At 38.8% G+C, this 23,100-nt stretch overlaps 1 protein-coding gene across 1 annotated transcript in view; it reads right to left on the minus strand.

The window, feature by feature from the left end:
- The window catches only part of LOC109911646 (target of Nesh-SH3), a 286,431-nt gene that overhangs the window by 52,387 nt on the left and 210,944 nt on the right, over nucleotides 1–23,100 (minus strand). Inside the window, exons 44-45 of the mRNA XM_048603066.1 lie at nucleotides 10,631–10,690; nucleotides 5,006–5,074 (exon numbers count right to left, since the gene is read on the minus strand). Coding sequence (XP_048459023.1) covers nucleotides 5,006–5,074; nucleotides 10,631–10,690 — 129 coding nt within the window. The remainder of the gene's footprint in view (nucleotides 1–5,005; nucleotides 5,075–10,630; nucleotides 10,691–23,100) is intronic.

Here is a 23,100-nt window from a genome sequence, read left to right on the forward strand (position 1 = left end):
CCCTAATTTCAAAGAAAAAAACTGGATGAGGAAATATGCCACAAGTCCAATTAAGAAATGAGATATGGACAAGGAAAGAAACTATGCGGTAAAGAAGCTTAACTTGTTGTGGATAAACTTCCAGAGTTCATAATACACGATGACAGAACAAACAAAATTACAGCTCAGGAACAGGTCCTTCAGCCCTCCAAAGCCTGCACCAACATGCTGCCCGTCTCAAATAAAATCCCCTACCCTTCTGGGGACCGTATCCCTCTATTCCTATCCTATTCAAGTATTTGTCAAGACGCCCTTTAAAAGTCACTGTAGTATCTGCTTCCAATACGTCCCCTGGCAGCGAGTCCCAGGCACCCACCATTCTCTGTGCAAAAAACTTGCCTCATACATCACCTTTAAACCTTACCCCTCACACCTTAAACCCATGGCCCCTGGTAACTTCCACCTTGGGAAAAAGCTTCTGCGTGTCCACTCTGTCCATGCCCTTCATAATCTTGTAGACCTCTATCAGGTCGCCCCTCAACCTCCGTCATTCCAGCAAGAACAACCCAAGTTTCTCCAACCTCTCCTCATAGCTAATGCCCTCCATACCAGGCAACATCCTGGTAAATCTTTTCTGTACCCTCTCCAAAGCCACCACCTCCTTCTGGTAGTGTGGCAACCAAAATTGAACATAATATTTCAAATGCAGCCTAACTAAGGTTCCATAAAGCTGCAATATTACCTGCCAATTTTTAAACACAATGCCCCGGCCAATGAAGGCAAGCATGCCATATCCCTTGTTGACTACTTTTTCTACCTGCATTGCCACTTTCAGTGACCTGTGTACCTGTACACCCAGATCCCTCTGCCTATCAGTACTCTTAAGGGTTCTGCCATTTACTGTATATTTTCCGTCTGGATTAGACCTTCCGAAATGCATTACCTTACATTTTTCCGGATTAAACATTATCTGCCATCTCTCTGCCCAAGTCACCAACCAATCTATATCTAGCTGTATCCTTTGACGGTCCTCATCGCTATCTGCAATTCCACAAACCTTTGTGTCATCGGCAAACTTACTGATCAGACCAGTTGCACTCTCCTCCAAATCATTTATATATATCACAAACAGCAAAGGTCCCAACACTGATCCCTGAGGAACGCCACTAGTCACAGCCCACCATTCAGAAACACACCCTTTCACTGCTACCCTCTGCTTTCTATTAACGAGCCAGTTTTTATCCATTTTGCAAGCTCATTTCTGACCCCGTGCGACTTTACCTTCTGTGTCAGCCTGCCATGAGGGACCTTGTCAAAGGCCTTACTGAAGTCGATGTAGACAACATCCACTGCCCTACCCTCATCGATCATCTTTGTCACTTCCTCAAAAAACTCGACCAAGTTAGTGAGACGCGACCTCCCTTCACAAAACCATGTTGCCTTTCGCTAATACGCCCACATATTTCCAAGTGGGAGTAAATCCTGTCTCAAAGAATCCTCTCCAATAATTTCCCTACCACTGACGTAAGGTTTACTGGCCTGTAATTAACTGGATTATCCTTGCCACCTTTCTTAAACAAAGGAACAACATTGGCTGTTCTCCAATCCTCTGGGACCTGCCCTCTAGCCAGTGAGGATACAAAGATTTCCCTCAAGGCCCCAGCAATTTTCTCCCTTGCCTCTCTCAGTATTCTGGGGTATATCCCATCAGGCCCTGGGGACTTGTCTACCTTAATGTTTTTCAAGACCCCCATACTTCCTCCCTTTTGATCTCAACATGACCCAAACTATCTACACATCCTTCCCCACACTCATCATCCACCAAGTCTTTCTCTATGGTGAATACTGACACAAAGTACTCATTTAATACCGCACCCATTTCCTCTGGCTCCACACATAAATGATATCAGTGAACACTTGAGAAAATTGTAAACTAATCTGGATCAGGGTTGAATATTATATTTTTGTAAGCTAAGTCTGACTTGCATGGTGTTTCTTGGAGGGTTTGTCACAGCAAGGCCTATCAAGTTCTAACAGTATCTCACCAAACTTTTTCATCAATTAACTATCCTCATGTCTCTCATGTCTGATTTCCACTCCATCTTACAACACACCGCTCCTGGAACAACTCGCTACTCCCAAATATTGAGGAATTCACCAGCATTTCTTGAGCTCACGCCATCTTTAAAAGCCGTTTGAACATTCAAACAGTTTGCTGATATTTGCCCTGGACTTGGAGACACAAGGAAATTGGTGCCTTGCTTTGCTGGCAGGGTCCTGAAGGTCCTGCTGGATGGGATGTGTTAATGTGGGACTTCCTCTTCCCACAGGACCAGTGCAGTCTATGGCACCAGACCATGCCAGCCTGGTCCCAGGTTGCCATCCAAGCAGTTTCAGCCATCTGAGGGAATGCACAACAGTGTAGGAAGATGGTCAATGTGCTTCTCCAATCCACCAGCCTAAGTTCCACCATCTTCTCTCTGATATACACACACAGCTACTGTACCCATCTCCCACCAGACTCATGGTCTAATACTCTCACTGTTGCCTGCAACATCTTCCCAATTGCTGTCACCACCACTCCACCAACCCTTGTCATCACTGACCCTGAATTTCTTCTGCACTGTCCATTCACTCATTTGTTAAACTTCCTCATGTTCACTAATAGTAACAGCTGTGCCATCTATTTTCATTTGCCGCAATACCTGCTTCTTTATCATTCCTGAAGCCATCCAGCCCACAGTAGGACAGAAAGAGTTAAGACTGGTGGTGTGTTGCCTGTCATTTGGTTGAGGAGAGGATCTTGATTGTGATTACCTCAAGCTAGGCTTGGACTGGTATCAGAGGATGCCATTCACTTGAGGCACAGCAAGACAAAAGTAATAATGAACGTCATATCTCTGGTTGAGGGGCAAAGCATTAAAAGGGAAAAATAACTCAAGATAAGGAGTTAAAGCATCAAATTGAGTATATGCTACGATAACAAATGAAGAGCTCAGAGATGCAACTTGATCCAGTTCATTTGTTGGATGGGTGTCCTTAAGTACACAGTATTGTTTTAGCAGCATCGCAGTGATAGTCACCAGTGCAGCACTGCAGTGCAGAAGTGTCAAGTAAATATATTGGACATGTGCCATGAAGGTTTTTAGATCCTGGCACATGTTGATTGTCAATGTCCACAGATGTGGAGCGTGTGAGGCTGGTGCCAATGTTTCCTACACTCAGAACAAGTGGAGATCTGAATTCTCCAGATTGCTGTTTTTTTTTAACCTTGTCTAGTTTTCCCAATGCCTAGCTTGTTTAGCAAGTTTGTCAAGATGGGAGTCTGTATATGAATTATGTGAGTTGTGCCATGAACAAGGCTTTTAACAAACTGTAATCCTTGTTAATTGACATCTGGCTGCTGCCCAGGGAGAATCATGCCACGCTGCTCATGGAAAGCATAAAAGATGAAGTGAGGGGCTTTTGTGATGCACTGGTAGTGTTACTACCTTTGAGCCAAGAGTCCCAGGTTCAAGTCCCTCCTGCTGCAGAGTCGTGCCATAACATATCTAAACAGGTTGTTTAAAAATATCTAACAAAATAGAACAACATGATTGTGATGTCAAGATGTGCCTTGAAACACTTGTCATCTGATTCTGCCACACATCTCACCATAGCCCACATTGCTCAGACCCCTATAAGATTCCGTCCAATGGGTTAAACGGTCTCCTTCCGCATTGTGATCATTCTATGAAATCAAGGATACAGATCATATCGTCTAAATTGGGTTATGACTTTTCTAACATTTATCAGAAGATTTTTTTGTCAACAAGATCATTTTTAAGGTCAGTTTTTAGGTTATCTCACTTTTCTTCTGAAATTCTGATTGCTTTCAGCAGGTACATGTAAATTTTTTTCTTATTAATGCTAATTTATATGAATAGTTTTAATCCATTATCACTTTGCTTACACAAAGCGATGATGCACAGGTGATTGAAAAATAACGATTGGTTCTCCAACAATTGTTTCCTATGTTTTGGTGATTTTACTCTCCTGTTCATCACAATAAATGTTCTGAATCTCCGTGTTGGTTGTCAGGGATAAATTTTCTGAGGACAGGCTGCTTTCTGGCAGGGTGTCAGAATGTGGTGCACACTCACAGAATTGGGTTTCATTGGCAGCAAATATTCCAAGGTCAACCATAATTCAACCAATGTTAAATAGCACCTTTCCTCTAAAATAATGGGCCTAAATCCCAAAAAGCACCAATGTGAATTTTTGTCATTTACACACCAAACAATTGTACAATTCTTTTGCTAAATTTGTCAATTTGAACAGTCTAGAGCTGTAGCCCTGTGGCTCATCAACAAAGGTTCTCCACTTGTTTCACACGAAAGCAAGGAGAAGAGGGCTTCACCCTGCTAACTTGCACTTGATTGGAAGCCAGATCCCAGAGCAGAAACGAAAGCATTTTTCATTGCTTCACTTTGTCCAAATAATAGTTGAGCAAAAATAGATTTTCTGAAGAGCATTACCCTACTTTGGTTTACCATTTTATCTAAGTGGTTGGAGATAGAACTAATGTGCATGTAATGGTTTATCAAACACTCAAACCTCCTAAAGTACTTCCTATGCAACAAATGGAAGTCACCATTGTTACACAGATGTATACAGCCATACAAAGCAAACATTTTGCACACAAGGACCCACAAACAGCAGCAGTATGAATGATGAACCAGCGAGTTTGGTGGTGTTGGTCGAGTGAGGAATATTGGTTAGAACACCATGTGAACTCCCTGCTCTTCTTGAATAGTACCATGCTACTTTTAGTATCTAACAGAACCACACTGAGCAGCTGATGGGGCTTCATTTAATATTGAATATGAAGGACTGCATCTTCGACAATGCAGCACTCCCTCAGTACTGCACTAAAGTGTCAGCCCAGATCATGTTCTCAAGTCCTGGGGTGGGGCTTGAACCCACAACCTTCTGACTCAGAGGCAAGGATGCTACCAACTGAGCCAAGCTGACAGGAATACTGTACCTCTAAATCTTTCTTTCCCCTGGCCATCAATATTAGATACTGGGGAGGATCTGAAGACAGGCGAACTTTCTGTAATAAATTTAAAAGAAAGCAATTTTAAAAGCCTGAAAATGACTTTCTGGTTTTGTGCACATAGTACCTGAAAAGAAAACATTGAAACTATGGCAAAAGAACAGAAACTGCTGGTTACATACAGTGAATCAATCAGAATCTATTGAAAGTTCATACACTTCATCAGAACTTCAAAGCTGAAGATAACCAAGAACTTACCACTGATAGTAGTGGCAAAGAGTCAGCCTGGATTTATGGCTGTAATTAATGATGGCAAAACTGTTAGCATTTTCATTATTACTTCTCGAGAACTAACAGCAATGTCTGAAGTCCAGGTGTGAACAGTCAACACTGGTAATCCATAAATTGCCATCAATGATTCTATATTACCATATAGGGTGCAATGTTGAGTTCCCTCTAGACTGCAAGTGTAGAAATCATTGAAATGATAGGAACTTGCCTTTTTATGCTGCCAATCTCACTGTAAAACCCTTGAAAATGTTACATTATGTTGAATGGCATGTTAGTGAGATTTTAAGGGCATTCATTTGATGTTTACTTTTGAACGGCCTCACTAGTCCTGGATAATTAATTTAACATCTGCGCAAAGTCTACATATTTCTGTTACAAGGTGAAATTCATACTTTTAAAATAATGGGCTGGGTTTTACAGTCAACAGTGAAGAAAGGAGACTTGCTGACCTCAAAAGAAAATTGCTTACAAAGATACAGTGATACCTGTGACACATATCTCCCCTTTACTGGTGTCAGTTTGAGCCTGGAGCCAAGTCTAGTTGCAGCGGTATCGTCAAACAGGATAAGCCACTGATCACACTTAAGTACTCGCATGAACAAAAAAAACTAAGAAGACTGAACCTCATCATTTTTAAGACATACTGTGAAATAAATGGTTGAAAGATCAGATTAAAGTTGAAGCTAAACTACTATTAAAACATTTTAATGAAGTTTACTTAAGGGAAAATGTTTTATCATAATGACATAATGAATGACATAAAATTACCTCTTTCAGCGTTTTGGTGGGTTTAGCTGTAATTCTGATGATAGTGTGCTGTTAAAAAAACTTTCAGTAAATGAGTTGCAACCTTTTCAAGAGTTTTTATAGTGAGACTACTAGTGTAACAGCAGCTGTTCTTTTCAGTTCAATGATTTTGAATTGCTTGTATTCTAGGGTCCTGAACAGCACACTCTCTGGAGAAACAGTATCACTGATAGAACTTTCTGGATTGTGGAGGAACATAGGAACAGGAGTAGGATATTCAGGTCCTTGAGCCTGTTCCTCCATTTAACAGATCATGGCTGATCTGTGGCCTAACATCACATACCCTGCCTTTTGCCCATATCCCCTAAGACCTTTGCTTCACAAAAAATCATCTATCTCAGAATTAATACTAAACAACAGATCCAGGATCAACAGCCATTTGTGGATGAGAACCTCTACCAGCCTGTGTGTAGAAGTGCTTCCTAACATATCTCCTGAACATTCTGGTCCTATTGTTTTAGAATATGCCCCCCAGAATCCCTAACTGGTGAAAATAGTTTATCTTCATCTACCCTATCTTCTCCTGTTAATATCTTGAAGAGTTTGATTAGATCATGCTCCAGTCCCCTAGATACAAAGGCCAGCATTCTGTTAGCTTTCTGATTACTTTCTTCACCTGTTTTTGGCATTTTAAAGACCTAAAGTACCCTGATCTATCCTTATTCAATCCAAAATGATTAACCTCACACTTGCTTACATTGAACTCCATCTGCCATACTTTTACCCATTGACCTAGTCTACCAATATCTCTTTGTAATTGTATGCTATCATCTACACTGTCTACAATGCTATCTAACTTTATGTCATTAGTAGATTTGGATATGTGACTTTCTACGCCATTACCCATGAATAATTGGAGGCCCTACCGTAGATCGTTGTTGGACACCACTGGTCACATGCTGCCAATTTAAGTACCTACCCATTATCCCTATTTTGTGTTACCTGCCTCTCACCAATTTCCCAGCTATGTCAGTAATTGACCCTCAATTCTGGGTTCTACTATGGTTAACAGTCTCTTACATGGGACTTTATCAAATGCCTATGCAAGTCCACTTAAGCAATAAACATAGACATGTCCCTGTTTAATATATGTTAGGCACCACTTAAAAAAAAGCAATGAGATTTGTCAGGCATGCATCCCCTGGCTCTTCCTGATTAACTGAAAATTTGAGGTGTTCAGTTACACCGATCCTTGATTACAGACTCCAACAATATCCCCACCACAGATGTTAGGCTAACTGGTCTGTAATTCCCTTGTTTCCTGATTCACTCTTCTTAAAAAGTGGAGTGACATGTGCAATTTTCCATGCCAGAGAGACAACTCCTGTATCTAGGAAACTCTAAATTCCCACATTAAGTGCATATTTGTGGACTCCATAAGATGCTATTAGTTTCAGCACAGTATTTACTCATACAAAATCTGGGCATGTTTGTATGATATTTTTATCGCGATGCCACTATCATTCATCATACTTGTCTAAATTTTGACTGAAAAGTGAACAAAAATCAATGCATATTACTTTCTGATTTGCTATCTTTGAGAAGACTACATACGTTACTGGCCACTTGCACTGTTTGATAGTTTCGGTCTTGCTGGACAAATGGAAGTTCCTCTGGCTTGGCACCAGGTTCAAATTGACATTGGAAAAGGGAAAGTCCATGCCACTGATGTCACTAGGGAAGATTTCTTTGAGGTCAGTGGTGAATGCTGTTGTTTTTCTGCTCCTGACCACAAAAATTGTGCCAACAAATACTCTAACCACAAAGAAGAATTTAATGGGAAGCACAATGAGCAGACTGCTTAATTTTAAGAAAAGCTTGATGATCATATGGAATATAATGCATCCTTCTTTTGTCTAACTGACACAATCTTTCATTTAATCTAACATGAAACAATTTGCAGACTATCGAACCTGAAGGAAGGCATCTCTGACAATGCAGAACCTCCTTAGTACTGAACTTACATTAAAGCCTAAATTATGTTCTCATGATGGGGCTGGAACTCATAATCTTCTGATACAGAGACAAAGCTTCTAATTTGTTTCTATCCTTGCCTCAATTTTATTAACAAAACTTGCTTATCTTTTGGTTTGCAGTTCTGATAAAGCGTATAGAGGAGAACTTTTTCCCTTTTCTCTTCTTAGATGCTGATTAATCTGCTGCATTTTTCAGCTTTTTGTTTTTTATTTCAGATTTCCACCAGCCACTGTTATTTTTCTTTGAATTGACAACTTGATCTCAATGAATCAAAACAAACAAAAGTTTAGGACTCAAATGCTTTGAATTTCTTTATAAACCTAGCTGGCTAAATTGGGTTCCCAACCAAAAACAGCTGAGGTACCTGCACAACCTCATGACATTGTTATTGCAATGCACTGGATTCTATCATGGACAGCTGAAAATTTCAAAATTTAGAAATTAATACAGTTTAAGGCCACCATATGCTGTAGCCTGCATGTTAATTTGTGCATGCCAGTAATACCATTATCATCTCTGCCATTACCTTGAGTCATGGAACTATATCCAGAAAAACTGGGTGTTATTTTGCAGTGTTAGAACGTTATTTAGCATTAGTTACAATGTTCAAAATGAATACAGATGGTAGCTTGATTTGTTTTTGTAATAAAGCAAACCAAGAGGATGATGCAAATGAAAGGCAAAAATTGAGATTAGGTTTTGGGCAAAATGCAGTTTATTGACAATGCAATAACACATTATGTAAGCTCGTGCTGCATAAGCTCCACATCAGAAATTTTAATCGAATCAGACAAACCATCCAGCCATTCTAATTAAACAATCATGTTATTCAATGCATTAACTCTGATTGTCCTTTAACACAAGGACAGAATTTTGGCGACAAGTTCGGCATTCATGTGTCTGACTTCTGCAAGAACACAAAAGTACTATTATCTATGCTGCCAATGAACTTTCCAAAATTACTATTTGTTTTTAAGTTACTTCAAACTCTGACAGACTGTGCCTTTCTCTCTGAGGCTTTATATTAAATTACTGTGGGTGCCTGTCATACCAAAGACAGCATAAAGGTTTCTCTTTTTTTTGTATTAACTCGGTTTTGTATAACAATCTGAAGGGACACAGACAGTGATCTACATGAAGGTATTTTTCCCTTTGTCATCCCTCTACTTGCATTACAGGACACATAACTAATGCTGACATTTAATGTCTATTTCCCAGTATTATAAATTATACTTTATAATTGGTCCACACCTGCATTATTACACACATTTCTATATACGTTCTTCCAGTCACCAATTCAAATGAAAAACTCAGTGCAATTCTAAAAGCATAAAACTACTCTATACTAAAATTAGCATCTTCAATCATACAAGCAACCTGAGCAAAATATACCTAAGCATGGTTGTACATCAGGATATTTGGGTTAAAGTGCATGCAATGAGATGCAAATTCCAAGCAACTATATACATACATTTTAAAAATAAAGCTTTTAATTCCATCACTTTTCAGCCATATTATGTTTTCTGAATGTCTTAAAATATCAAAGGACTGCATTAGTAATTGGAGAAAATTGTTTTTCTCCTCAAGCTGAGATCATGCATATCTTTCATCAATTCAAAACAAAAAATTGGTAGTTAAGGTCATTGGTGCCCCAGCAAAGATCAGTGAAATTTAATGGGCACATTATTAAAACACTATCAGAGAGAAAGGATCTGATATATGTTTTTATTGATGCAGTATTCTGAATTTACATTTAATCTAATTGTCATGAGGGTTGAATTTAGTAGCAAGTATTTTTTGGGTCAAATGTACAAATTTTATACAACAAATGTACAACTGAAAGCCAGATTTAATTCAAATTTCATTTTTGAACATAAGAATAATCTTGTAATCTGACAATCAATCTTTATTTGAAACCATTGTATTTATTCCGTCAATACAATTCACATATTTCACGTTCAGTCAGCATAAAAGGCTATATGATTGTTAATGACTCAACATAAATCGGTACTTGATGTGGTCTTTGAGAGAGTTGGTTAAAGTAGTCCTTTCTTTGAAAAGAACATATTCTCAACGCAGTGCAATATTGAATATTCCTAACATTTTCGGAATGTTAGGTAATATATTGCTCATATGCTTTATCTTAGTTTTTTACTTTTCCCTAATTATTAACAATGGTCTAAGCCAGTCTCAGTACAGATCCCGATGCATATAAATTGGTAGCATACTTATGAATTCAGCAGACGGTTGTCAATCCTGTCAAGTTAAAGTTTTAGGAACAGAAAATTGTTCTTCAGTATTTGAATGTAATGTGCATCAATCATGTAGCTACTGGGAACTTTAGATTAGATGTTGGCCATTTATATTTGATCCAGCAATGTTGACTGATGCAACGTAGAGACATTGTGAATTGCTCAACCTGTCATCACTTACCTTGATGAGCTCATAGTTTCAAGACTCATTACTCGTTTCCTCCTGTAATTCTTCCAAGGCCTTGCAAGCTACAATTGTTAGATATGTCCCTAAAGCGTTACATACCCTGAGTACTGCCAGGAACAGTGGAAAATAAGTGACCACCAGGTGACTGTGTCCCAGGTTCTGTAGAGGACAAGAGAAAACAGAAGATCAGAAGACAATTATATCAGTGACAGTACAGTAATATACTCTTAAATAAACAGGTGAATTGACTCAGAAATAAGGGTATGGATGTTCATAATGGCATATTTCCAATAAAGCACACTGCCATCTAGAAAATTCACACTTAACCAGTACAAAAATGTCCATTGATCAGGTTTTGTAGTATATCATATAATGTCACATTGCTTTCCGAGGCACTATATGATTACAGAACATCGATGCTAAAAATTCATTACAAAACGTCTCCTGAAACTAAGACAATTACAAATGAGTTGATTTGGAAAATCAGAAGGATGGGGAATACAAATGAATCACATTCAAATGTTCACCTGTCCAAGCCATCTAATTTCTTTTGCCTACTTGTTTGTGGCACTTGACTTTTTTTTCATGTTTACATATTGCAATGCCAACAAATTTTCCCAATTATGCAGTATGCCTAAAATGTTCAATCTAACAGCAGTTTATGGTCGATCTCTGGGACTCTCAGACATTCCAACACAAATTTATTCCATTCATTAGATTATTAAGGCAGAGTGCCACAATGTGTTTACATATAAAATACTCAGTCGAAAATTGAAAGAAAACCACACTACAGCGATACCAGTTATAGACTAAAGTCTGCCACAGGAAACTACAAAAATAGCATAGAATAAATTTCACAATTAAGTAAAACTAAGTTAAAATTCATTTCTAAACAATTTTGTTTCACATTCAACAAGAATGTTTCCAATAGCAAAAGTAAGGATTTGAAAATTGCAGAGCGAATTCACTCAAAACTTGAATTACAAAACACAGGCATTCTTTTTAATTGATTCTTAATAAAAGGCGCATAACAACATTATTTTCAATATAGACTTTATATTCAGAAAAACCAGTCATTTTAGGACTTAATTGCCTTGAGATATATCGACTGGTGCCATGTCCTGCACTATTCTCAATAAGCCACTGGCAATTGATGGAATTCTACTAAAGTCTAAAAATAATGTCAAACTCCTCCTGAAGCTGGGCACCTCAGAGCATATGTCATTAGTCAGACATTTTCCTGAACCTTTCAGAGTGAAAGTTTTTTGCCAGAAGTGTCAGATGATAAAAGGTGTGACAAGAGCAGTAAGCATTTAGGACCTACATGAATGACAGGACCAATTTAGAGATTTAGAAATAAACAGAGGCGGGACTAAGTAGGAAAATGAAGGGGGTAAGTTAATGTAAAATTAGGTAGAGAGAGAGAAATAAAGTGAGGGCACAAACATTTGTCTTAAGGAAGCGAATAAAGAAACAAAGGTACAATTTTAACATGTAGACACTTTTAAAATCTTGAACAATGAATTAGTGAATGAGTAATTCTATTTCCAAGCTGGTCATTCCAACATTTGCCACAGCATCAAAAACTTACTTACATCCTCAGTTACCATGTAATAACTTTGTTATTATTAACTTCATATTATTGAACAATTATCAAGCAAATCCAGCTTGTTCTGTAAAATGACTCGGTGGGGGGAAATACCCATCATACGAAGTAAATGGAATAGCAGTGTAAAGTGATCAGTTCTGGAGATTTGCAACTTATGGCAGGATCTCCCCTTGCCTCGAATTTGCTGAATTTACACAGTAACAAAAGTATGCGACTTTAACGCACACCTATTTTCTGAGCAAGCTCTAGCCCATATAAATTATTTAAGAATGAAAATGTTACGAATAATTTTTTTTAAAAAGTGAATGCGAAGCATTTTCTGAAAAATTATCCTATACTTGTTTTTTTGATTATGATGCTTGGCTTGATTCTGCGCTGAAACATAGCCTGCCATAACTGGCATCAGATAAAAGCAAAAAATGGTTGGCAAGTAGAAATTTCTATCACATCAAAGTGTTTCATCAACTTTGGTATTCTGATTGTTTAATGTTTGAAATTTCAGTTGCAACTAATTGTTTCTGCCAAGTATTTTGTTGCTTTTATTCTGAAAGTATCTTGAATAAGCATTTCAAGTTTAGAATTAGCAAAACATTTCCCAGTGTAAGACCCTTAACAACAGACTGCTGTCAAGTGACAGAGTGAATCGAAAGAGAACTAAACTTCAGTTAATAATAAAGACCAGGGACAAACAGGCATTTTTAATAGTGTTATTCTCATTAGCATTATAATATCCTTGCCTCTGTACTGACCTTCTGAAAATGTGAGGTGACAATGAATAAAGGGTTTTACTTTGGTACTTGCATTTATAACCCTATGAAGAAACCGATTAGATAGCATTTTTCAGATGCAACTTCTTTAGTCTTTCTAATGACCACCCAACAATTCCAAAGACGATACTGAGTACATCACTCCATAAACCCTTGGGATTTCTGTGCCATTTAATGCATTCAGTAGGTTCAGTGGAGAAATTTAATGTTCCCAAAGCAGGTCCCATCTACTAGTCAGAGAAGTGGTGGAAAACCCGATCATTCCTGTGGTGGGGGGCTCAATTAAGTTCTTCTCAGTTCTTAATTGGCAGTGTCAAGCCGTCCCCATAATTTTGGACCCTGGTGGCAGATATCTCAAATAGCTGCTGGTGAATTATAGGCCAGATGCTCTCCACTCTCAGCAGTGCCACCTCACTGTTTGTAATGCTGCAAGAGCTTCAGCAGGAATCCGTCGCTGAATCTTGGACTTGGGTAAGAGGGTGGGGTGATGGTCACACAGTTTAGCGGTTTGCCCTCTTCGCTTGCTAGGTCTCTTCAATGGGTGCACAGTGCCTGGCAACCCAATAGGATTTGAAGGGTACTCTTTGGGAGCCATGGGAGAGCTGGGTGACTCCCATCTAATCCCTGAGCCACAACTAAATTCCACTGGATTCAGGATTTATTGTGCCACAACTAAATTCCACTGGATTCAGGATTTATTGTTTCTTTAATGAGCCAAAGGACATCAAAGTGGGCGAGTCTCTTATATGGGTCCTTTTTCACCTCAGATTTCATCATGGAAGATTTTTGCTATTTCCAGGAGACTGATGTGCAGCCTCTCCCATGATTAAGTATGCATGATTGCTATGCTTCCCACCACAACAGGCTAGATTAATCTCCATCCACAGATTTCAAACAACAGCATTAGGCCACCGCAGTCTGTCTATATTTATTTGCTAAGAGCTGATGAATATAATGTTCCATAAAGTAGAATATTTTGCGTTATCTGGCTGATTCACCATGTTTGAGAATTACAGTCGAGAATTATTTTCAATGACCCTGTGTTTTCCTGTAACTGGCCATATGCTTTTGGCTTTCCTAGTAATTAGCATTACATCCATTTGTGGAAGGCAATACAATGAGGTTACATCAGTCTATCCAGCAGTTGTGAGCCTCGTGGTTTTTCTTCAGCCTTTCTTTTAATACTTATACATTTAACTACAGTCATTTACAGAAAATAATACTTGGAAATGACTGCAAGTGTGTTTTTGCAATGAATTACAGACTGCTGCTGGAAGAATTTAGCTTTAGCCTATGAACATTAGGCAGTGATGAGGTGAGAATCTTCTTCACAAACACACTGGTGGCGGGGTAATTAGACTGACTTTGCTTAGCTGAAATATAACAGGGCTGTAGAACACCGGAACCAGGAAGTGCTAATTTTATGGATGTAATTTATTTTTTAACAGGTTAATAAAGTTACAGGCAAGAGTGACAGAAATGAAGCTTTGGAATCTAAAGGAGTTGCCATGGAATCACTCATGTACAGCAACAGTAATCCATAAAAATGATCCAAATGTAATATTTCTAGCCTTGATAAGTTCGAAGTATATCTTTATCCTCATACCTTCTCTTCAACACTATGTTTCTATCCATCCCTTAACATCCCAGCCACTGAAACCGTCTTCCAAGCTTTCATCATCTTACAGGTTCATACATCTAATAGACTCTTACCAATTTTTATAGATGAACCATAGAAAGCATCCTATCTGGATGCATCATCGTGTTGTATAGGAACACAGCCCAGTCCCTCATGCAAAACAGTCTTCCATCTATACTTCCTGCTGCCTTGGGAAGGCAACCAACATAATCAAAGACCCCTTCCATCCCGGTTATACTCTCTTCCGCCCTCTTCCATCAGGCAGAAGATATAAAAGTTTGAATACATTTCAGGACAGATTCAAGAACAGCTTCCTTCCCGCTGTAATCAGACTTTTGAATGGACCTCTCAGATGTTATTGATCTCTTTCTCTTTGCAGTTGTAACACAGTATTCTGCACTCTGTTCTGCTACCCTGATGCGCTTTGTACAATACAATCTACCTGTATAGCATGCAAAACTCTTTTCACTGTATCTCTCAGTACGTGTAACAACAATAAATCAAACTCTAAGTTTTATCTCACATGAGCTATATTGCTTCTAAAACTCCAATGCTCACAGCCTACCGCTTACTAACATTTATCACAAGCCTCTATTCCCCAATCAAGTGGATTCAAAATCCTCACACTTAAGTACAAATGTCTTGATTTCTTGTCCAATTCGCCCTGTCCAACCATCATTCCTACACACCCCTAGCTGTTCTAACTCTGGTCACCTTTGCAATTTCCTCACTTCCTTCATCATGTCGTCCAACTTTCATTTTAATGCAGTGAGGCTCTAAACTTTTATAAGTGCAGGTCTCCTGCCCCATGTTTTTCTGGGTGATCCATTGGCAAGAATTGATTTTTGGAATGGATTTTTCCATTTTGTGTGTCTTTCTGAGGAAAACTGGGCGAGAAGCTAATCTCTGGGAAACATTTGTGAAGTGGGTAACTGATGGTCACAGAGTTTGGGAAAAGAGACTGGGAGAAGAAAATAATAAGAACAGAAGAGACATGAATACAGTCTCAACCTTTTGGGCATTCAATTTGGCACTACACAACTTCAGTAATTCTAACACTAATAATTCAATGTTGTTAGGATGTTAATAGAATTTAATCTCAAAATATTACTTAGTGTCTACATAAACAGTTGGAAATCCAAAACCTATGCAGCAGTCTGAACTCAGTCCTACTATAACATAATTGCTAGCCACAAGAGTTTGTATGACTTGGCTTTAGGTGTGATGAAGTAATGGAGGGAGTGGCAGGTTTTCAGAGGGTAATGGAAATATCCAGGAAATAGCTAAATGACTCTGTGTTAGCGACCTGATTTATTTGGCTCCACATCTATAAAACCAACTAAATCACATTCTTAGTAACATATTGCTGCCTTATTATTTCAAACATTTCTGCAGAGTTCAATATATCAACGCAAAGTCAACAACAAGACTAAAAGTAATTCTCTGCTCTTAATCTAAATACGTTTTAGTACACACGGACCTCTAGATGAAATGTTTGGGTACTTAAACAGCAGTAATCCTTTTTTGTGTTTTTAGTGTTGTTTTTGTTCATGATACTCCTGTTTGGAAATGAAAGCTTGCCACTTTTAGCAACAGTTGCACCCAGGTGAAGATTGCTAGATTGTGCAATAAATGAAATGAAGTGTTGTCTGAACAGCCTGAACAGGCAACCTTAAAAGAAAAATTCACTTTACTGGAAGTGCTAGTTCTGTATTGCTCATGCTGGCCAATCTTAAGGTCACCCTAAGTAAGAAAATGTTCACCAAATTATGGATTTATGTAGTTGGACCGTATTCCTAATAGAAACGGCATGGAGCAGCTTAAGGTGAAAGTAGTCGATGTGAATTAATGAAGATCAGGATATCAGTACATTAATCAAGGATGCTGTTGTCAACTGTGAGGGCCGTTTTCATATTGCAGCAAACTTTCTTAAAGGATGACATCCATGGGTTTCCCTGTTTGAGTCCATCTGTGTAGTTTACTTCTCACTGTCTTTGGCTCAATGCATCTGCTTTTCCTGATACCTCAACCAACTGAGTTAACTCTCTAATCCAGTCATGATCTTGTTCATCCTTATTTTAGTGCTCATGGAGGTATGGACCTGGCACTTTGTGTAAAGTTTTGTGTTGGTACTTAATCGAGGGAAAACAGTCAAAAGCAAATGTGCTGAAGACGGCCCAGCTAACATCATGATGGGACCTTCACTGATTATGAGCTTCAGGCTTAGCCTGAGAGGTAAAACCCAATGTGATGCAGTTTCTTTGCTCTTCAAAATATCAATAAAATGCAAATTGAAAACATGCTCAAAAACCAGGTATCAGTAGAGCAAGAGGACATGAAAGAGCAAGAGGGGGACATAAAGTTTAAAGTGGAATATCCACAATTGAGTAAGAAAAGTGTGTTACATTGGAAACAGGAGCAGGAGTGGGCGAGTAGGTGTTTTGAACCTGCTCTGCAATTCAAGATGATCATGGCTGATCGTTCAATTCTGTACCCTGTACCTATTTTTCTTCCCTTATACTCTTTGATCCCTTTATCCTCAACAACTATATCTTACTCCATCGTGAAAATACTCAATGTTGTGGCTTCGACCACTTTTTCTGGCTGAGAATTCTACAGACTATGCGCTCTCTAGGTGAAGAAATTTCTTCTCATTTCAGTTCTAAATGGCCTACCTCGTATCCTTAAACTGTGATTCCTCATTTTGGATTCCCCAGTTATCAGGAAATCCTTCCTACATTTACTCTGTCTATTCCTATTAGAATGGTATAGGCTTCTGTGAGTTTTATTTTATTCATTCATAGGATATGGGTGTCACTGGCTGACCAGCATATATTGCCTGTCCATAGTTGCCCTTCAGAAGGTGGTGGTGAGCTGCCTTCTTGAATCACTGCAGTCCACCTCCTGTGGTTGACCCACAATGCCATTGGGAGGGAATTCCAGGATTTCGACTCAACAGCTGTGAAGGAATAGTGATATATTTCCAAGTCAGGATGCTGAGTGGTTTGGAGGGGAACTTGCAGGTGGTATTGGCTGCCTTTCTCCTCCTAGATAGAAGTGGTCATGAGTTTAGAAGGTGCTTTCTAAGGATCTTTGGTGAATTTCTGCAGTGCATCTTGTAAAAAGTACACACTGCTGCTACTGAATGTCGATGGTAGAGGGAGTGGATGTTTGAAATTCCCCCTTATTTTTTTGAACTCTAGTGTATACAGTTCTAACAGATCCAGTCTCTTTTTATACATCAGTCCTCCCATCTCAGGATGCCATTCGGTAAAAAGTGTGGGAATGGGACAGGGAAGAATGTGCGCACATGTGTGTGCGCGTCGGTTTGTGTGTGTCTGTGTGTCCGTCTGTGTGTGTGTGTGTGTGTGTGTGTGTGTGTGTGTGTGTGTGTCCATCTGTGTGTCCGTCTGTGTGTGTGTCTGTCTGTGTTTGTAGTGCAACCTGGCTGGATATATTTGTGGAAGTTTCATTAGATGACACTTTCCTCCAATTTCCTTGTCTCTGTACCCCCTCATTGTCCATTATCATGACACATTGCACTCCTACAGCAATTAGTAAATGAACACTCTTCATTGCTATCCTAAGTTTTACTACTGATCAACAAAGGTGTTAAAAGATCATTCTTTTTTAACATCCCAAAGATTTCTCTCCAAGGTTTGCTCCTGGTCTTGGAGATTAATATTCAATTTCTGGGTCCTTCCAGATAATTCTCTAGGGGTGGCAACCACAAGACATTAAGTACTATATAAATAATAACTTAAACTCTAATTTATGGTTTTTCTTTTTCAAATACCTTCAGGACTATGAAAAATAATTTACAGTTTTGATTTTGGACAGTTTATCTAAAAATAATATTTTTATAGCTTTGAAAGTCGATTATTATGGATTAAGTCTCTGAGTGTTAACTGAATAAACAGTGACTTAAAAATTATTTGGGCTAAATATGTAAATCGTTTTAGCAGCATTAGAGATCCCAGAGATTGTCGAGTTTGCTGATATGAGCCTGCCCAGAATTTTTTTTCTTTTTTATTAATTCACTTGTGGGACATGGGCATTGCTGGCTAGCCCAGGTTCAAGGCCCACCTGCTCCAGAGTTGTGCAAATAATACCTCTGAACAGGTTGATTAGGAAAACAGGGTAAATAATTTAAAAGAAAACAAGCAGTGAGGGAATCTTGCACAACAGTGGTAGAATCCCTACTTCTGAGCCAGGAAGAGTGGGTTCAAGTCCCTTCTGATCCAGAGATATGTAATAACGCCTCTGAACAGATTGCTTAGAAAATATTTAAGGCAACTAGTTTCGTCTTGCGAGATGCTGTTCTGCTTTGATGAGTACTGGGAATAAACTCATGCGGAAGACTGACCAGCTTCTGCTTCTTCTTTTGCCATATAGGCATTTATCACATTAACAGTGATAAAGGCACCAAGGTAACTTGGGAGGGCAATCACGAAGGTATATAAGGCATTGGGGAGGCAGAAGAAATAGTACTGATATTAAAATGAGGTGAGTGCAATTGTGGAAGATTTCATAGTCAAAGGCTAGACAGTCTTTGTATACATCTGAAGTCTCAAAGTCTATGCTGCTACCTGGTGAGAGTCACAAGACAAGCAAAATAGTTGTGGTTCAAGGCCAATCATTTTATTCCTAGGACATTGATGCAAGAGTTCCTTGGGCAGCCACCTCTGCCTATTTTCACAATGTCCTTCCCTCTATCCTAAGGTCAGAAATAGGGCATTTGCTGATGATTGCACAATGCTCTGCTTCATTCACAATTCCTCAAATAGTGAAGCAGTCATACCTATTTGCATCAAGAAGTAGGGTGTGTCCAGAATACAACTATCAAGAAACATTTACATTATGTAAGTACCTGACAACAATCTTCTCTAACAAGAGCAAGCCTAATGACTCCTGAGTCGTCCACTACTGACATTCTGGGAACATTGTTACTCAGAAACTCATCAGGATGTTCACTTAAATGCCATTTTTACTTGACGAGATCAGAGGCTGGGTATTCTGTAGCAAGTGGCTCACCTCTTTACTCGCCAAAGTCTTTCAACTACCTAAGGCACAAGTCTGGAGCATAATGGAATCATCTCACTTGCCTGAATACTATTGTATAGGTAGATGGTTGCAGCAACACAAATGAAGTGGCACTATTCTGAACAAAGCAGTCCTCTCAATCAGTTCAGGCAGCATCAGAGGAGCAGGAAAGCTGACGTTTCGGATCTGGACCCAAGAAGGGTCCAGACCCAAAATGTCAGCTTTCCTGCTCCTCTGATGCTGGCTGGCCTGCTGTGTTCATCCAGCTCTACACCTTGTTATCTCAGACTCCAGCATCGGCAGTTCCTACTATCTCTCAATCAGTTCTCTACCCAATAGCCTACACACGCACTGGCATGCCATTTCTCACCTACAAGATGCATTGTAGCAGCTCATCAGGGTTTTTTAAGAAACACAAAAACACAGCCTCCACCACCTAGAGAAAAAGCACCAAGTCGATGGCAACAACATATAAAAGGCTCTATCGAAGTGACACACCCCAGACTGGGACAAGTATTGTTATTCACTTATTATCGCTGCATCAAAACCCTGATACTTTCTAAATAATGCAAGTGGGTGACCACCTTCACCAGAGGGCCTGCACCAATCACACAGAAGGCCCACCTAGTCAATGTTGCCTCAACACCCACATCAAAATAATGACCTTTTAAAAGCAGAAAGGGTTAAGGAAACGAGATTATTTCTCCAATACATTCACATACAGTACTTTTTAAATTCAGCTTCAATAGCTTTGTTGCTTCATGACTGCTTAGCTATATTTACAAACATCTTTCAGACTCTTACGAGTTTTCCTTGTCACTATAGTTGGATGTTAAGGCTACCACTGCAATGCCTACCAACTTCAGTTAAAATTGATTCACAATAAGACTTAAACCAATGCGAGATTTGTGTATAATAATTCAACAGCCCCATAACAGAAATCCAGAGATTATTTTTAAATTCTGAATTATCACTTCATGTTGTGATTTATTAATGCATATGAAATAAGAGTTTCTGAATGAAATCACTGCATTGGTAGAACAATCATTTTAAGATATTTAAATTTCTGAAGCCTTTGCTCTCAGAACCATAGCATTCCTCCACTGTGGAAGCAGACCATGCAGCCCAATGAGTCCACACTACCCTTCCAAACAGCATCTCACCCAGACCCACCCCCTTCCCCATCCCTGTAACCCTGCATTTCCCATGGCTAACCCACCTAGCGTGCACATCCCAGGGCACTACGGGCAACTTAGCATGGCCAATCCACCTAGCCTGCACATCTTTGGACTGTGGGAGGAAACCAGAGCACCCAGAGGAAACCCACATAGACACAGGGATAATGTGCAAACTCCACATAGACAGACATTCACCAGAGGCTGGAATCGAACCAAGGTCCTGGCACTTTGAGGCACTGAAATCCTATTTTTAGATTCACACTATCTAAACAGTACAACTCTGCACTTGAAATGTTAAATTGGTTATGCAAATATGAATTCTCTGACTGTACAGACAAATTTTCACACATCTGTTTCTAAGGGCAGTTTGTGTTCTAAGTCAGCAGGGAGCAAAAACCAAAAACAGATGTCATTAGTAATTGAAACACTGATCTCTGCTCTTCACCTCGGACTTCTAACTCTCTATTGAGTACATTGTTTAACAAGTATGTTTTACACATGAACAACGGTGATATCTTATCTGGATAGTAGGAAAGATCATTAGTCTCTGAGGTAGGCCTCTACGAAAAGCTTGCCTTGAGTATTTGTTGAGAAAACTATTATAGCCTTATAGCGTTATCCTAGCCTCATAGCATTATCCTAGCCTGGTTGGGTTGGAAATGAATCTGCAACCAGTTCTAGCTTGTTTTGTTTTCTGACTCACACTTGCATGTAATAGGATATATTGTATCAAAAAAAAAACACTCTGTCCTTTTCAAATTGAGTTTAATATTTGATTAATAGGCTCCTCCACGGAAAATTACTGTGTTTTCTAAAAACATTGCAAAAAATATTTAACTGGTTTGAAATGACAATTTTAACTTTTGCACCACACAAAGAGTAAACATGACTTCCCTCTCTCTAAGGCATGACTCAGATAAACAAAAAATTAAATGATAATAATTACTTGCAAAGTGATAATCCAATAAATGATAGTGTAATTAATGCATCCTGATATTAATCAGAGCTAATCACTCTTCTTGACAAAACTTTGCTTGATAAAAATATCCTCCAAAGTGGTGGCCCAGCTCCTAAAACTAAGCAGAAATAAACTGTTTATTGACCTCTTGAAGTTAGAGTGACAGCTATTCATAAATCTCTAGATTCTTCTTTTGGGAAGTATTTAGTTTTGCATCTGAAAGATTCTGGCCTAACACAACTCCCCGTACTTGTCTTTGTTCTATAATCTTTTAATACACTTTTTTGGCAAGTATCTATCAGACTCAGTCTTGACTGCTTCAATCCATAATTCAACACCCGCAAACATTTTCAATAAACACCTTCTAAATTTCTAATACACTTTATGTGCAATAATGCTTCCTGGTTTCACTCCTAAATGGTTTGGCTGTATTTTTAAGTTATACCACCTTGTTCTGAATTCCTTTAAGAGAAGAACTGATTTGCTACATCTACCCGATCAAATCAGTTTTGGTCAAGTTCAGTTCAGTCAACTTTCTAAACTTATCCTCATTATTTAAGACTTTAAGGCACTCTTCTGCACTGCACTCCCCTCCAAAGACAACATTTTTCTTGAAGTTCTGCACTCAACCAAAATATTACTCCAGGCCGATCTGATACATTACTTTTAATTCCAAACCATTTATTATAAAGGCTAACAATTCCACCTTAACAGTTTGTGTACATGGGTAGCCCAATCCTGTGGCCTCATCCTAGTCTCTCATTAAGAAACATCCCAAATTGTCTTTCTCAATAAATGCGCAGATTGCTCGCAAAGACTGCTGACATAAACATTGTTAATGAGGCCTGAAGCTCAGATTTCGCCTGCCCCCTGGCCTCCCATTGGGTCATTAGATATTTGTATTGCATTGATTCTGGGCCTGAGTTCAGTTCTGATGAATTCCTGCCCCAAGAGGCATCACATAATTCGCACCAAACTTTTAAAAAAAAAGAATTCCTTTCCAGCAGTGGTAGGATATTTAAATAACCACAAGAAAGTAATCTTTGAAAAGTTTGCATTAAAATCCATACATCCCCAGTTCAGAATTTAACAGAACGGCCACTTTGTCCCATAAGCTGTAGTTTATCAAAAGGCTTCATCACCAAAGCAATCAGGATAACATAAAAACCAAGAAATTACTTCACTGGTTATTATTCAAGAATGGGATTTTTGGTATGCACTCTAAATTCAACAGTCTGCCATTTACACAGATGTCTTCAATTTTACCACTAACACATTAATACATACATTTAGACAAAAATATGAAAGATAATTGTCACTCATTCAATGACATTTTAAAAAAATAAAGAACAGTTAGTCTCCCTTTCTTGTTTGC

The sequence above is a fragment of the Rhincodon typus genome, chromosome 11 (assembly GCF_021869965.1).
Source record: "Rhincodon typus isolate 14 chromosome 11, sRhiTyp1.1, whole genome shotgun sequence".
NCBI classification, from domain to species: Eukaryota; Metazoa; Chordata; class Chondrichthyes; order Orectolobiformes; family Rhincodontidae; genus Rhincodon; species Rhincodon typus.